Genomic DNA, 12,404 nt, shown 5'->3' with positions numbered 1-12,404 from the left:
AGTTCTGACCATGTCATCCCCTGCCTCCAACCATCCGTGGGCTCCTTGCGGCCCACAGAAGCTTATCGTCCCCCCAGTGCACCATGCTGCTTCTCACCTCCATGCCTTTCCCCACGCCGCCCCACCTGCTCCGATTGCCCTTCTCCTGCTTCTCCACCTGGCTAACTCATCCTTCGAGACTCCGCTCAGGGGACAGCTCCAGGAAGCCTTTCCCGCACCTCCCAGGCTGGGTAAGATGCTCCCTGTGTGTGTCTTCATCACAGAACTCACCACATATACTGTACCACATGCTCGTGTGTGTGTGTCTCCCCACCAGACTGTGCTCCCCCAGGGGTCAGGACGGGCTCCTTCTGTTCACCTTTGTAGCCCTAGCTGCTGGCCCAATGCCTCCCTCAGAGAATGTCTTCAAAATTTGTTTGTTGAATGAATAATGAGTGAACGAATGAATGATGATATTCACCATCTGCCTCCATATCCACCACGGCGCCACCGCAAGGCTTTATTCTGCTTAATAATTGTCTCTGCTCACACGAAAGGGGTGGTTTCAAGAGAGGTCATGGCACAGATCACAGGGCAGTTGATGGCTGGTTTTACAATGGCCAGCCTGCCCCTGTTCTTTACGTAGCCACTTTTTTCTAAGCAGGCCTGACTTCAAAAAATCATAGACTCTTGGTTACAGGGTAATCTTGACAGGTCAGCTAATCCCGCCCCCTGCCCAATGCAGATCTCCTAACTTCATGACGGCAGAGAGGCATCCCCATGGGGAGGTCTCTTAGGAAGAAGGACTGGGAATTAGAGCCGACAGGCCTGGTTTTAAATCCAAGATCTACTCTTTACTAGCTGTGTGACCTTGGCTGAGTCTCTTAATCTCTTTAAGCCCCAAAGAGATAACAGTAATACAAGTATCTATCCCTCTCCAAATCTGTTTGGTTCCCAAATCCAGAAAGTAGGAGTTCGGTTAGCAAGGGACATAGTATTATTTGAATTTTTGCTTCCAGAGTTTAGGATAGCAGGTGTAAGAGTTCTCATAGCTGGTGATACCTGCTTCTGATCTGCAGGACGGTCTGTTATGAGGACCCAATGAGGGGGCATGTGAAAGCCCACTGTCAACTGCAAAGTTGACAATAGTTCATTTCATGGATGGTTTTGTCAATAGTTCATTTCATGGATGGTTTTCTTGACCCCCGCTGACCACCCTGGGTCCCAACGGTGTGGTGGCTGGAGCCACATGTGGTAAATCCACTCCCTCTGTCACACAACAGCCTGAGCTAGAGTCCACCTAGTGCTGGGTCTTGCTGCCCTCCCTCCCCCAGCCCTTCCCCGGCCCCTCCTCTTTGGGCACACCCTGTAATCACCGGGTTCGGATTCCATTTCCGCAATTACACATTCGTTTTAATTGAGCCGCTCTGGACACATGAAACCAATTTTGATTAATTGCTCAAGATCCCATCCTTTGCTTTAGATGGAGTGGAAAGAAAGGACAAAAATTGATTTGCAAGTTCCCGGGAGCACAGAGCTAGACCAGAACTGAGCCTGTTATTGTCTGGTTGCCTTAGTTCAGCACTTCCCATTTTAAGAAGGGTCATTAGCAGGATTATCAGCTTCTTGGCAGCCCATTGAGACGGTCCATGCTGTCTTTGCCTTTGCCTTCTTGGTGTTAAAACAACCAATGATGCGTTTTGAAATTCTTATTATACAGTGGGGAGTCTATTTAGTTTTTCTTAGCAGGTTATATCTAGAAAAGCTATTTTAACAGCAAAAAGGAAAACAGCAACAACACAGGACAAAAAACGTAGTCATCGAGCGCCCTGGGCAACCATCTCCCTGCGCTTCACAAGAACGCATCTGCTGCAGGGAGCCTGGAGTGGTTGGCGGGGAATCTGAACCAGGAATCTGGCCCGGGGTCTGTGGTTCCATGCTGGTAAAATGCGGAGTTGGCACAGCCTCGGGGAAGGGGAAGGATGTTTATCTGGCCTTCACGCCCTTGTCCTCACTGAATCCTCAGATAAGGCTAGAGAGTTTGGAGATCTTTATAGATGAAGAAATCAAGACTTAGTGATTAAATGGCAAAGTCACACAACTTGTAAGGGGTGGGCCAGGATTCAAAGCCAAGTTTGGGTTACTTAAAACTCACTCTTTGTCCAGCATGTGGGGCCATCTCTAGGATTTCGGTTGTGAAGATGTGCCTCCTCCTAAAATAGCGGCTTCTTCATCCTGTCCTGTCCCTGCTCCAGATCCTTCAAGGACTCTAGGTACTCTCATCCTCTATGGGAAATGAGTCATAGGAAGGTCCCAGATGCTGTTTGATCCGCACAGTTGCTACCCCTACCCACCTTCTGCCCGGCAGCCCCCACCCCCACCCAGAATGAAGCCTTGTGGTGGCAGCAATTTTCCTAGCTGTAGTCCTAGCTGTTCCCCCTGTGTTGATGTGCCACATCTGGGTGGACTCTGGGGGGCTCTAGGCTGGTGGACTGATGGGCAGCTGTATTGGGCTTACAGGTATGGGCGTAGATGGGCGCTCTCAGACCAGGATGCTCTCAGACCGTCTGGGACTATCTTCTTTACAGGCTCTGCTGAATACCAGGTGGTAAGCCTGGGGGAGTCGTCGTGTAGTGGATGCAGGAAGGGCCAAGGTGAAGGGGGACTGGTTGCTGGGGGCCTGGCCCCCAGAGGGGCAAGTCTCTCAGGAGATGCAGTTGGGAGCTTAGAGCTGGGGACCTGCAGAGGTCAGCAGCTCCAGTCTTCTGCACCAGGCGGAGCCGGTCAGGGTCATCTCAGGCCAGACCCCGTTCAGACCTCTGCGGAGGAATTTGGAATCTCTCTAGCTGAAGTCCCATCCCTCAGGGATATTGTTGTAGAGAGGAAAGAGCTTGACTGAAGTCTGTGCTCCTTGGTTAAAGTCCTGACATCGCCACAAACTCACTCTGTGACCTTATGCAACTCACTTCCCCTTTCTGAGCCTCATTTCCACCCACAGCTGGAAAATGGGGGGTGCGGGTGACACCCCGGCACACGTCCCCCCTGCCTGGCCCACAGGGCTGCTGTGAGAATACAATGTGCCACATTGTATGTCAAGCCCTGCTAGAAAACCATCAAGAAAAGGACAAAAAGGTGCAAACACAGTTAAAATTGGACGGGATTTGTGTGTCAGGTAACCGTGGCTGCTAGAATTTGATCTTGTGTGACTTATGTTTACAACTTCTCTCCTACGCTGTGCCCAGCCCATGCCAGAGTCTATGCTTCTCCACTCAATTCAGTGGCTCGGCACATAGTAGGCATTTATTAAATGTTCGTGGAAGGAAGGGGGAGGGGAGGAGAGAGGGAGGGAGGGAGAGGTGAAGCAGACCACCGTCCCCCGCCCCCCACCATCAGTCTGGAGAGACAGCTACAGAGCAGTTGGGCTGCTATGAGCGGGGACGGCTCTGTGGGAACACAGGAGAAGGAGGACTGGCCCCTGGAGGTGGAGGGCTTCACTGAGGAGGTGGCTCTGGAACTGAATCTCTGCTTGCTGAGGAGGCGAGGGGCTCAGCTGGGGAGGGGTGCCGGGCAGCAGCGCTGACGTGGCTGAGAGGAAGCTGACGCGGCCCAGAGCTCTGGGGACGGAGCTACGGACCCCAGGGCAGAGGCACTGTGTCCTGCTTGGAGACCACGCCTGCAGTATCACTGGCAGCTCTGGGGGTCACGCTTTCCAAGGGATGGGGAGCCCGCCTAGATGTGGAAACCAAACATCTGAGCGGCTGTCAGGTGTCTACTGCCCAGAGACTCCAGGAAGAAGGACACAGCTGCTTCTCCCTCCAGATATCCGAAAGGCCGTCCGGGAGCAGGCAGCATGGCCTCCTCGGAAGGGGACCCGGCCCGGGGCAGGAACGGGAGGGAGCGGAGCCCACAGAAGCAGGGTTCTGCTCGGGGTCTAAACACTAGGCCCCCAAGGGGTGGGCAGTGGAGGGGCCAGCTGGCAGGGAGACGGGCAGATGATGACTCGGGTCTGTCCTTCCAGCCCTGGACACCTTTGATTTGGCTCGTGAGGAGTTGTGCTTTCATAGAGCAGGGAGGGAGGACTTCCCTAGCAAAGGGGCCTTTGGGCCTCTCTGGTTGAAAAGCCACAAGCCGGTGAAGGCTTTGGGCCGGGGCGGGTGGGGGTGCCGGCTTTAGAGTGTGCCCCGTGTGCTCACGGGTCTGTCCCTGGCTCCGCACGGGGGGCTCCTTACGGGCCCCGGTGTCATTCACTCCTGTGCCCCCAGCACAGGGCCGAGCCCAGAGTAGGGGGCCTCAGCTGACTTTGTCCAATGAATGGATAAAAGAGAAAAAAAAAATAGAATAAAGGGAAAAAGCTACATACCAGCAATCCGTTACACAAATCTCTGCAGGTGCTACTATGAGTCCGACCCCAGACACTGGCGATGTGCAGATGAACAAAACAGTCCATGGGCCACAGCAGGAGAGGCAGGTCACCACCGAACACCACGGTCCTTGCTAAAACAGAGGCTGCCTGGAGTCTGGGCGGGAGAGAGGCAGGAGCGGGAGCTCTCGTTTTGAGAATGCCTTGTCTCCTGCAGATTCTTCATAAGAATAATGAGCTTTCAGAGATGGTTTCTTGGCCCTCCCCCTCTAGTAGCTGCATTTCCTATACAAGCTTCCTTGGAAGCTTTGTTTATGTCCAGGAAAAGCTCCCGCGTGAGGCCCATGCGGGCAGACAGGAGGAGAGCAAAGCCGTCAAATTGCCCCGTCCACTGTTTCCCCAACCTTCTGCCAGAGGCCCTGAGGTGCAGTCGGCCTGTGCGTCTTTGCTTCCAGTGAGTTTGCTCCATCCCCTCCCACCCCATCCACTAAGATGTCGAGAGGCCTGTGTTTTAGTCCTGGACCTGCTATCCATGGGCTGTGTGGCTATGGGAGAGTCACTTGCCCACTCTGGGCCACTTTCCCATCTGCAGAGTAACACAATTGGACTAGATCACTCAGTCCCTCTTTGGAACTAACATCTACTAAACATCACCCATATTCCAGGGATCATGCCACGTGTGTTCACGTATACTAATCCTCCCTTAAAGGTGAGCACTGTAATCCCCATCGTATAAATTATGGATGCTGAGGTATAGAGACTGGCATGCCCATGATGAGATCCCATGGGCTAGAAAGGCCTGCATTCAAACCCAGCTCTTGTGGCCCCTAGCCCAGCCCGTGCACTTTCTCCCCCAGCAGGCTGCTCTTTACATTCCAAGAAATGATCTATGTTAAAGCACCTGGCCCCAAGCCTGGCACATGGTTCCTGCTCAGGAAATAGGAGTTTCTTTCTTCCCCAGGGCTTTTCCAAGCTGTGGAGGCAGGGGATTCATGGACAGGGCCCTCCTACATGAGCACCGCCCCAGCTCTGGGCTGCTTTGATGGTGCATCAGGAGACAGTCTAGGGAGGAAAAAAAAAGAAAACCACATGGGTGGATGATGGAATTAGAATTGTGTGCAAGAGCAGGAACCAGCAGGAGGGAAGGAAGCCCTTTTTCCAGATAGTCTTGGGCCGGGCTCCATAATCCTGCTTCCAGACTCTGATAAAGCAGAGTGTGTGTATACCCAGGAGGCATTGCCTGTCTCCATGGTAACAGGAAGAAGGGCAGAAAATTAAGTTCCTAAGACTTAGGATGTCTCATGTAACCTTGGAACATTAAATTTTGCAAATAGGACAGAGCCTGGCACAGGAAGGCTCTCATCTATTCATTCATTCGACAAGTATTTAGTTGGGTCCTTTCCTTTGTTTTAGGTAGAGACAACACAGTGATAGGCAAAGGCAGCCTGGTCCTGCCCTCTGAATGCTTCAGTCCAGTAGGGGAAACATTAATCCAGAAGAATGCAAGTCATGAGCTGTGTTAAGGGGTGGGGGAGGGCCAAGGACTAGGAGAGCTTGCAGCAGGCGACCTGGTCACATGGGGGGGGTCAGGGAAGGCTTCCCTGGGAAGGTGCTCCAGTGAGCTGAGAGATGGAAGATGAGTCACATTAACCAGGGCAAGAGGGAGCAAGAGAATGTTCCGGGAGGAGACAAGAGCACATGCAAAGCCAGAAATGGAAAGGAGCAGGGCATACTGAGGAGCAGAGCGAAGTCCTGGGAGGCTGGAGGGGACAGAGAGCCGGGAAGGCAGCGGGAGCAGGCTTGTCAGCTAGGTGGGGCCGTGTGACAGGCTTTACTCTTTATTCTGAGTGCAAGAAGCCGTGAAGAGTTGTAAGCAGGGAAAGGGGTTGCTTTTTGGAAAGGTCATTCTGATTTCTGTTTGAAGAATGGATTGGAGGAGGAGGTGAGGCTACCAGTTAGGGGGCTGTGACAATGGTCCACAGAGATGGTGGCACAGGGTGGGGGGGTGCAGGGAAGGAGGGAAGGACGTGGGAATACTGAAGAGAGAAATGTTAGGAGCTGGAACAGGTGGTTCCTGATGGGTTGGGTGAAGGTTTTAAGGAAGAGGGAGACATCAGGGATGACTCTGGGGTTCTGGCTGGGGCCATGGGATAGATGATAAAGCAGGTCTCAGCAATAATAATTTGTAAATCTTTCCATTTGATCTTCTTTGTTGCCGGCACTGTGCTGGGCCCTGGGGCTGCAGGCCGGGAGGATGAGCTCACGATTGAAGGAGTGCCGGGCGGGGGGCGGAACTGACATTAATGGGGGCACGTGTGAACGTGGGAGACTGTACAGTGGTACAGCAAGGGAAAGCTCGTTCGGGGAGATGCCACCAGGACCTTGTGAGGACATGGGGCCTGAGCAAGCGGATCCGCCGAGGACAGACAGGGCAAAGCGGGTGAAAGGGGGCAGTCCAGGCAGCAGGAGCAAAGCAACAAAGCACTGGGGGTGCACAAAACAGCACGGGCTGGCCAGAGGGCAGTGCACGGAGGGTGAGCGTGCAGCGCTCGCCGCCCCTCTCCCTGCCTTCGTCCGGGGCTGCCGTGAGGGTCCGGTGGGCTGCAGTTAGGTGTACGTGAGCATCTGTGAGAAGCTGTTACTGCACTTAATGGGAATGGACGTCACCGTCTGATGCACTCTACAAATGTCAAGAATTGTGATTTCACATCCCTGCCCAACAGGATCATCCAATCCTCTGTTGTTACGGTTCCTGAATTTTGTATTGTTCTCCCCATTTTATATGCGGGGAAACTGAGGTCTATCGTGGTTGAGTAATTGCCCACGATCTTGCAGGCGATACGCAGCACAGAAGCCAAGATAAACTCAACGGGTTATTCTCATTTACGAGGGGGTACGCAGGCTGGGAGGCCGAGGCTCCTGTGGCATGTGCTGGCCCGAGAAGGTCTGCAGCTGGCTCGGGGCTGCAGATGTGGTTGTGCAGGTAGGCCGTGCCCAAGGACAGCTGGCCCGTGGGCTGAGCGGGGCTGAAGGCAGCCCGTCTCCACTCGCCAACCGGCTTCCACCCGGAGGGCTCGGCTTCGTCTGACACACAGAAGGCACTGTGCGTCCGGCTTCTGCCTGCCTTCCTGGGAATGGGGGGGCATTTTTACAGATGGGGACACTGGCAGGGCACCGTGGAACCAAGTGATGGCCAGTCAGGGTCAGTGTGAGTTTTATGTTGCCCTCGAGGGTGGTTCTGTTCATAGGAAAACCAGCTGAGGCTGCTTTGGTTTTTTTTAATTATTTTTTTTAAAGATTTTATTTTAAGTAATCTCTACACCCAGTGTGGGGCTCGAACTCACAACCCTGAGATCAAGAGTCTCACACTCCACCGACTGAGGTAACGAGGCGCCCCAAAGCTGCTTTGGTTTTAAAAATGAATGCTTAATTTATAAAAGTAACACTTCAAAAATCTAGGAAAGTTCAACAATCTCTTGTAAGGAGGATTTTGTAACCTAATTAATTCAGTTCCCCTAAATAATTTAAATTAAATTATAAATAATTTAAAATAAACTAAGCTTAAAAATATAATTATTGGGTTACCATAAAAGTTCCATCGTTGTTTTCAAAATTTATAAAATTGTCCTATATCTTTCAACTTAAAATCACAAATCTAATTATTCCGTTACACATTTTATATTGGAATCACAAAGTTCATCTGTTAGATATCCTAATACGCCAAATTATTTTAAACATCACAAATATTTTCAAAATAAATCTACACAGACATTTCCTTAACTTAATACCAAAAAAGGGTAATACTGTAGACTTGATTTTATCATTTCCAGTCTTCATTCTAAACCTTCCCATGAGTAAGGAAGGACACTTACTAAGGAAACAGGTTCACTAGCGAAAGCGATCTAGGGTTATTCATCCAAGCAAATTTGGGGTTACTTAGCTCACAGGTGGTTGAGAGGCTCATTCAACAGAAATATGGGGCAAGGCATGGGAGCTAAGGCCTCAAACATCCAGGGAAGTGCATTTTGCCCACGCCGTGGGGCTCTCCCCTGTTTCATCTCCATGCCAGCCAGGAATGCCGAGTCCATGTCCTGCCAGTGAGGTAGGTCTTGCAGTGCAAGCTCCCAAGATCAGGTTAAGCTCTGCCCCCTTTTGTGTTTCCTACCTCAGCTCTGTCACCCCTTCAGGATGTTCACTACCTGATAGGATTCATCTATTCGAATTCCTGCTTGATTCTATTCTGAAGCGGGCAGTTTTTATTTCCTCTTCGGCCAGCCACCAAGTATTAGACGTATTTTAATGCCATCCTTGGATTCTGCGTACTTCTCGAGGCCTTGCCTAGCTCTGCCAACACTAAGGTCCCACTGATGGCAGCCAGCTGTGTCCATCTGGCTCTGTGTCATGCTGAGCCAGGGAGCCAACCTGGCCCCTGTCTGTCCACTGTGATGCTCAGAGCCATCCAGAGGGACTGACGGAGAGTCTGCCTATGCCACTGTGTCCTCTGCTGAGAGATGCAGGTCCCCAGGTAGCTCAAGGTGCTAAACACAGTAAGAAGCTTCTGGATCGGGATGACATGTCAGAATAAAAATAGTCCAAATATGTGTAACTTTACTTCTAAGTCAATAGAAAAATAATGGTAATATTGCATAGTAATATCCTGGGACAAGGTGCTAATGATCTCTAATCATACATTCCTGAGTAAATATCATTATATCCAATGATATAGATGACAAACTTGAGGCCCAGAGAGAGGAAACCATAAGGAGCTATGAAAGTGTGAGCAAGTAGGGGTCTTATTGGACCAGCTTTAATAAGCAGGTAACAAAGACATAGTCCTAAAAGCTAATAGGAACTTTTTTGTTTTGTTTTTTTTAAGATTTTATTTATTTGACAGAGAGAGACACAGCGAGAGAGGGAACACAAGCAGGGGGAGCGGGAGAGGGAGAAGCAGGCTTCCCCCTGAGCAGGGAGGCCGATGTGGGGCTCGATCCCAGGACCCTGGGATCATGACCTGAGCCGAAGGCAGACGCCTAACGACTGAGCCACCCAGGCGCCCAGCTAATAGGAACTGTTAAAATGCCGAAGTGGTTGTAAGCGTAAAGACTTGATTGGCCACGAAGTATAAAAGAGTAATAACAGCTACCCTGTACTGAGCAGCAACTGTGTCCCAGGCGCTATAGGGGACAGAGCACAGGCCCCGGGAGCGGAAAGACCCAGACTCTAGAGTCCATGCAGGTCCCTCACTTCCCACATCACTTGCTCTCTCGGGACCTCAGTTTCGTCATCTGACAAGTAAGGGTAATAACATCCACGCGGCTTCATGGGGTTGCTGGGTTGCTGAAATGAGCTCTGAGAAGTGATTTGGAAAGTGGAATGTGCTGGAAGTGTGCGAGGGTCTCTGACACCAGCTGAGTGGCTGCTCTTGGGTGGCAAATTTCAGCCCGGCCCGCAAGGAACAAGTGTGCATTCTAAGCTAGACTGGCGGGCTCTGAGCGCGGCAGGGTTCGCCCTTGCTTGTCAGCGATGTCACCTGCTCTCCACCAGGTGGACGGGCCAAGGGGTGACGCGGCGTCCGCAGTGAATCCTGGTGAGAGGCTTGGACTCGGCTGCAGGGAAATCAGCCCCAGGGCCTTGGAGGGAGGGCAAAGGCCCAGGGACGGTAGGGGGAGCCAGAAGCGGGGACAGAGCGAGGGGAGCAGGGTCTCTTCACTGCCAGAATGGGGAGCCCCAGCCAGTCACCTGCCCAAGGCGGGGGTGATGGCAGTGGCATGGGCAACAATGTGGCGCATTGTAGACAGAGAATTTAAATGCAGTGATAAAACCAATGGAAAGCCAGTCTGCTTTTTATTGTCACCTTGTGTAGGCGATTCTAAACAATGTTCATGATAAAACACTTTTCCCCTTGCAGGGACAGCGGTCGGAGGGACATTCCCCTGCCCTCTTTCTTGTCCCTCTCCACAGTCAGCCCTTAACAAGGGATCTGGGGGGGGGGGGGAAGGAGCCTTGGAAGGCCCCAGGAAGGAGGCCAGTGCGCTGGCGTGGGGGGCCATCTGAGCAGACAGCTAGGACGGGCTTGCAGGAGGGTCCCAGCTACCACAGAGGCAAGAGGAGCAGCCTAGGTGGAGTGTGGGGTGGCCAGGCTGCTGTGATACCCACAGGAGGACTCTGAGTCCTGCTCCGGTACCGCCTTGTCACCTGGGTGCCACCCTCTGTGCCACGCGCAGGTTATAATCAATTGGCAAGCACATTGAATGACTGATTCCTGAGCCTGCCCCTCACCCCACCCCCCATTCTGCACTAAGAACATGGAAATCAGATTCTCCTCTCGGCTCTCCAGCCAGAGCTGCCCTGCCCAGGCTCCACTAGGCCAAGACTTATCAGGCAATCTGTGCTCTGCCCACTCCTTGGCCTGAGCTCGGGCCCTCACACTGACTACCTCTCTCTCTTCTGCAGGAGCCAGGTTGAACTCGCCAGTGATTCACGTAAGAACCGAGGTCCTATAGCCACAGAACCAGACAAGGATCAAAGTCCCGTGGGCCCAGGGCCTCTGAAAGATCAAGGTCCTGTGATCCAAGAGCGTCCAAAGGATCAAGGCCCCATGGCCCCAGAGCCTCTGAAGGGTCAAGCTCCTGAGGTCTCAGGGCCTCTGAAGGATCCAGGTCCCATGGTCCCCACACCAGTTAAGGATCAAGATCACGTGGCCCCTGAGCCTTTAAAGAATGGAGGTTCTGTGATCTCAGCACCAGTAAAGGACCAAGGTTCCTTGGTCCCCGTGCCTCCAAAGAATCAAAGTCCTATGGTTCCAGCAACAGTTAAGGATCAAGGTTTCATGGTACCAGAGCCTTCGAAGGATCAAAGCCCCGTGGTCCCTGAGCCTGTGGACAAAGGTCCCATGGTCCCGGCACCTGTCAAGGATCAAAGCCCCGTGGTCCCTGAGCCTGTGGACAAAGGTCCCGTGGTCCCGGCACCTGTCAAGGATCAAAGCCCCGTGGTCCCTGAGCCTGTGGACAAAGGTCCCGTGGTCCCGGCACCTGTCAAGGATCAAAGCCCCGTGGTCCCTGAGCCTGTGGACAAAGGTCCCGTGGTCCCGGCACCTGTCAAGGATCAAAGCCCCGTGGTCCCTGAGCCTGTGGACAAAGGTCCCGTGGTCCCGGCACCTGTCAAGGATCAAAGCCCCGTGGTCCCTGAGCCTGTGGACAAAGGTCCCGTGGTCCCGGCACCTGTCAAGGATCAAAGCCCCGTGGTCCCTGAGCCTGTGGACAAAGGTCCCGTGGTCCCGGCACCTGTCAAGGATCAAGGTCCTGTGGTTTCAGAGCTTCTGAAGGATCAAAGCGCTGCAGTCATAGCACCTGTAAAGAAGGAAGGTCCTATGTTCTTTGAGCCTGTAAAGAGTCAAGGTTTAGTGGTTCCGGAGCCAGTCAAGGATCAAGGTGGAGCAGTCCCAGAACTTCTGGAAGATCACGATTCTGTGGTTGCAGCACATGTAAAGAATCAAGGTCCTGTGGTCCCGGCACTATTCAAGGATCAAGGCCCCGTGGTCCCAGAGCCTCCAAAGAATCAAGATCCTGTGGTCCCTGAGCCTGTGAAGAATCAAGTTCCTATAATTCCAGTGCCTCTGAAAGATCAAGACCTCCTGGTGTCACCACCAGCAAAAGACCAAGGTCCTGTGGTCCCCGAGCCTCTGAAGACTCAAGGTCCCAGGGGCCCCCAGCTTCCCACTGTCTCACCTCTACCCCCAGTCATGATCCCAACTGTCCCCCATGCGGAATATACTGAGAGTTCCCCTTGACACTCACCCCTTGACATGCCAAGGAAGGAGCTGACCGTGGAAGTGCTCCCTCCCGGGGGCGGCAAAGATACATATTTAATCTGCATGAAACACGTACTGTATAATCTTGCTGGAATCTAATAAAACTGGTCCCTCTGGCTCAGCAGTGTTTCTCTCTGGTCCTACTTGAGTGTGTGTGTGTGTGTGCACGCGTGCACATTTAAAATTGGGCATGCAGGACTCTGCATTCATCCATCTGGGCCAGACAAGACAGAAATCCCCAGCTCCTGCGAGCAG

At 52.6% G+C, this 12,404-nt stretch overlaps 1 protein-coding gene and 1 long non-coding RNA gene across 3 annotated transcripts in view; one reads left to right on the top strand and one right to left on the bottom strand.

Annotated features, from left to right (window-relative positions):
- Positions 1-12,270, top strand: part of MAP6 (microtubule associated protein 6) — a 75,640-nt gene extending 63,370 nt beyond the window's left edge. The window contains exons 4-5 of one of the 2 annotated variants that reach the window (XM_036082829.2): positions 10,793-11,835; positions 11,902-12,270. In XM_036082829.2, the coding sequence (XP_035938722.2) occupies positions 10,793-11,835; positions 11,902-12,128 (1,270 nt within the window). In that variant the 3' untranslated portion in view covers positions 12,129-12,270. Of the gene's footprint in view, positions 1-10,792 lie in introns of both variants that reach the window. The other variant, XM_036082826.2, reaches the window with a different exon arrangement.
- LOC144379449 (uncharacterized) overlaps positions 1-12,404 on the bottom strand; it is a 707,761-nt gene that overhangs the window by 647,983 nt on the left and 47,374 nt on the right. The window lies entirely within an intron of this gene.

This window comes from Halichoerus grypus, chromosome 11 (assembly GCF_964656455.1).
Source record: "Halichoerus grypus chromosome 11, mHalGry1.hap1.1, whole genome shotgun sequence".
In the NCBI taxonomy this organism is placed as follows: Eukaryota; Metazoa; Chordata; class Mammalia; order Carnivora; family Phocidae; genus Halichoerus; species Halichoerus grypus.
Note: the sequence above shows the minus strand (reverse complement) of the source record. Positions and strands in the feature narration are given on the sequence as shown.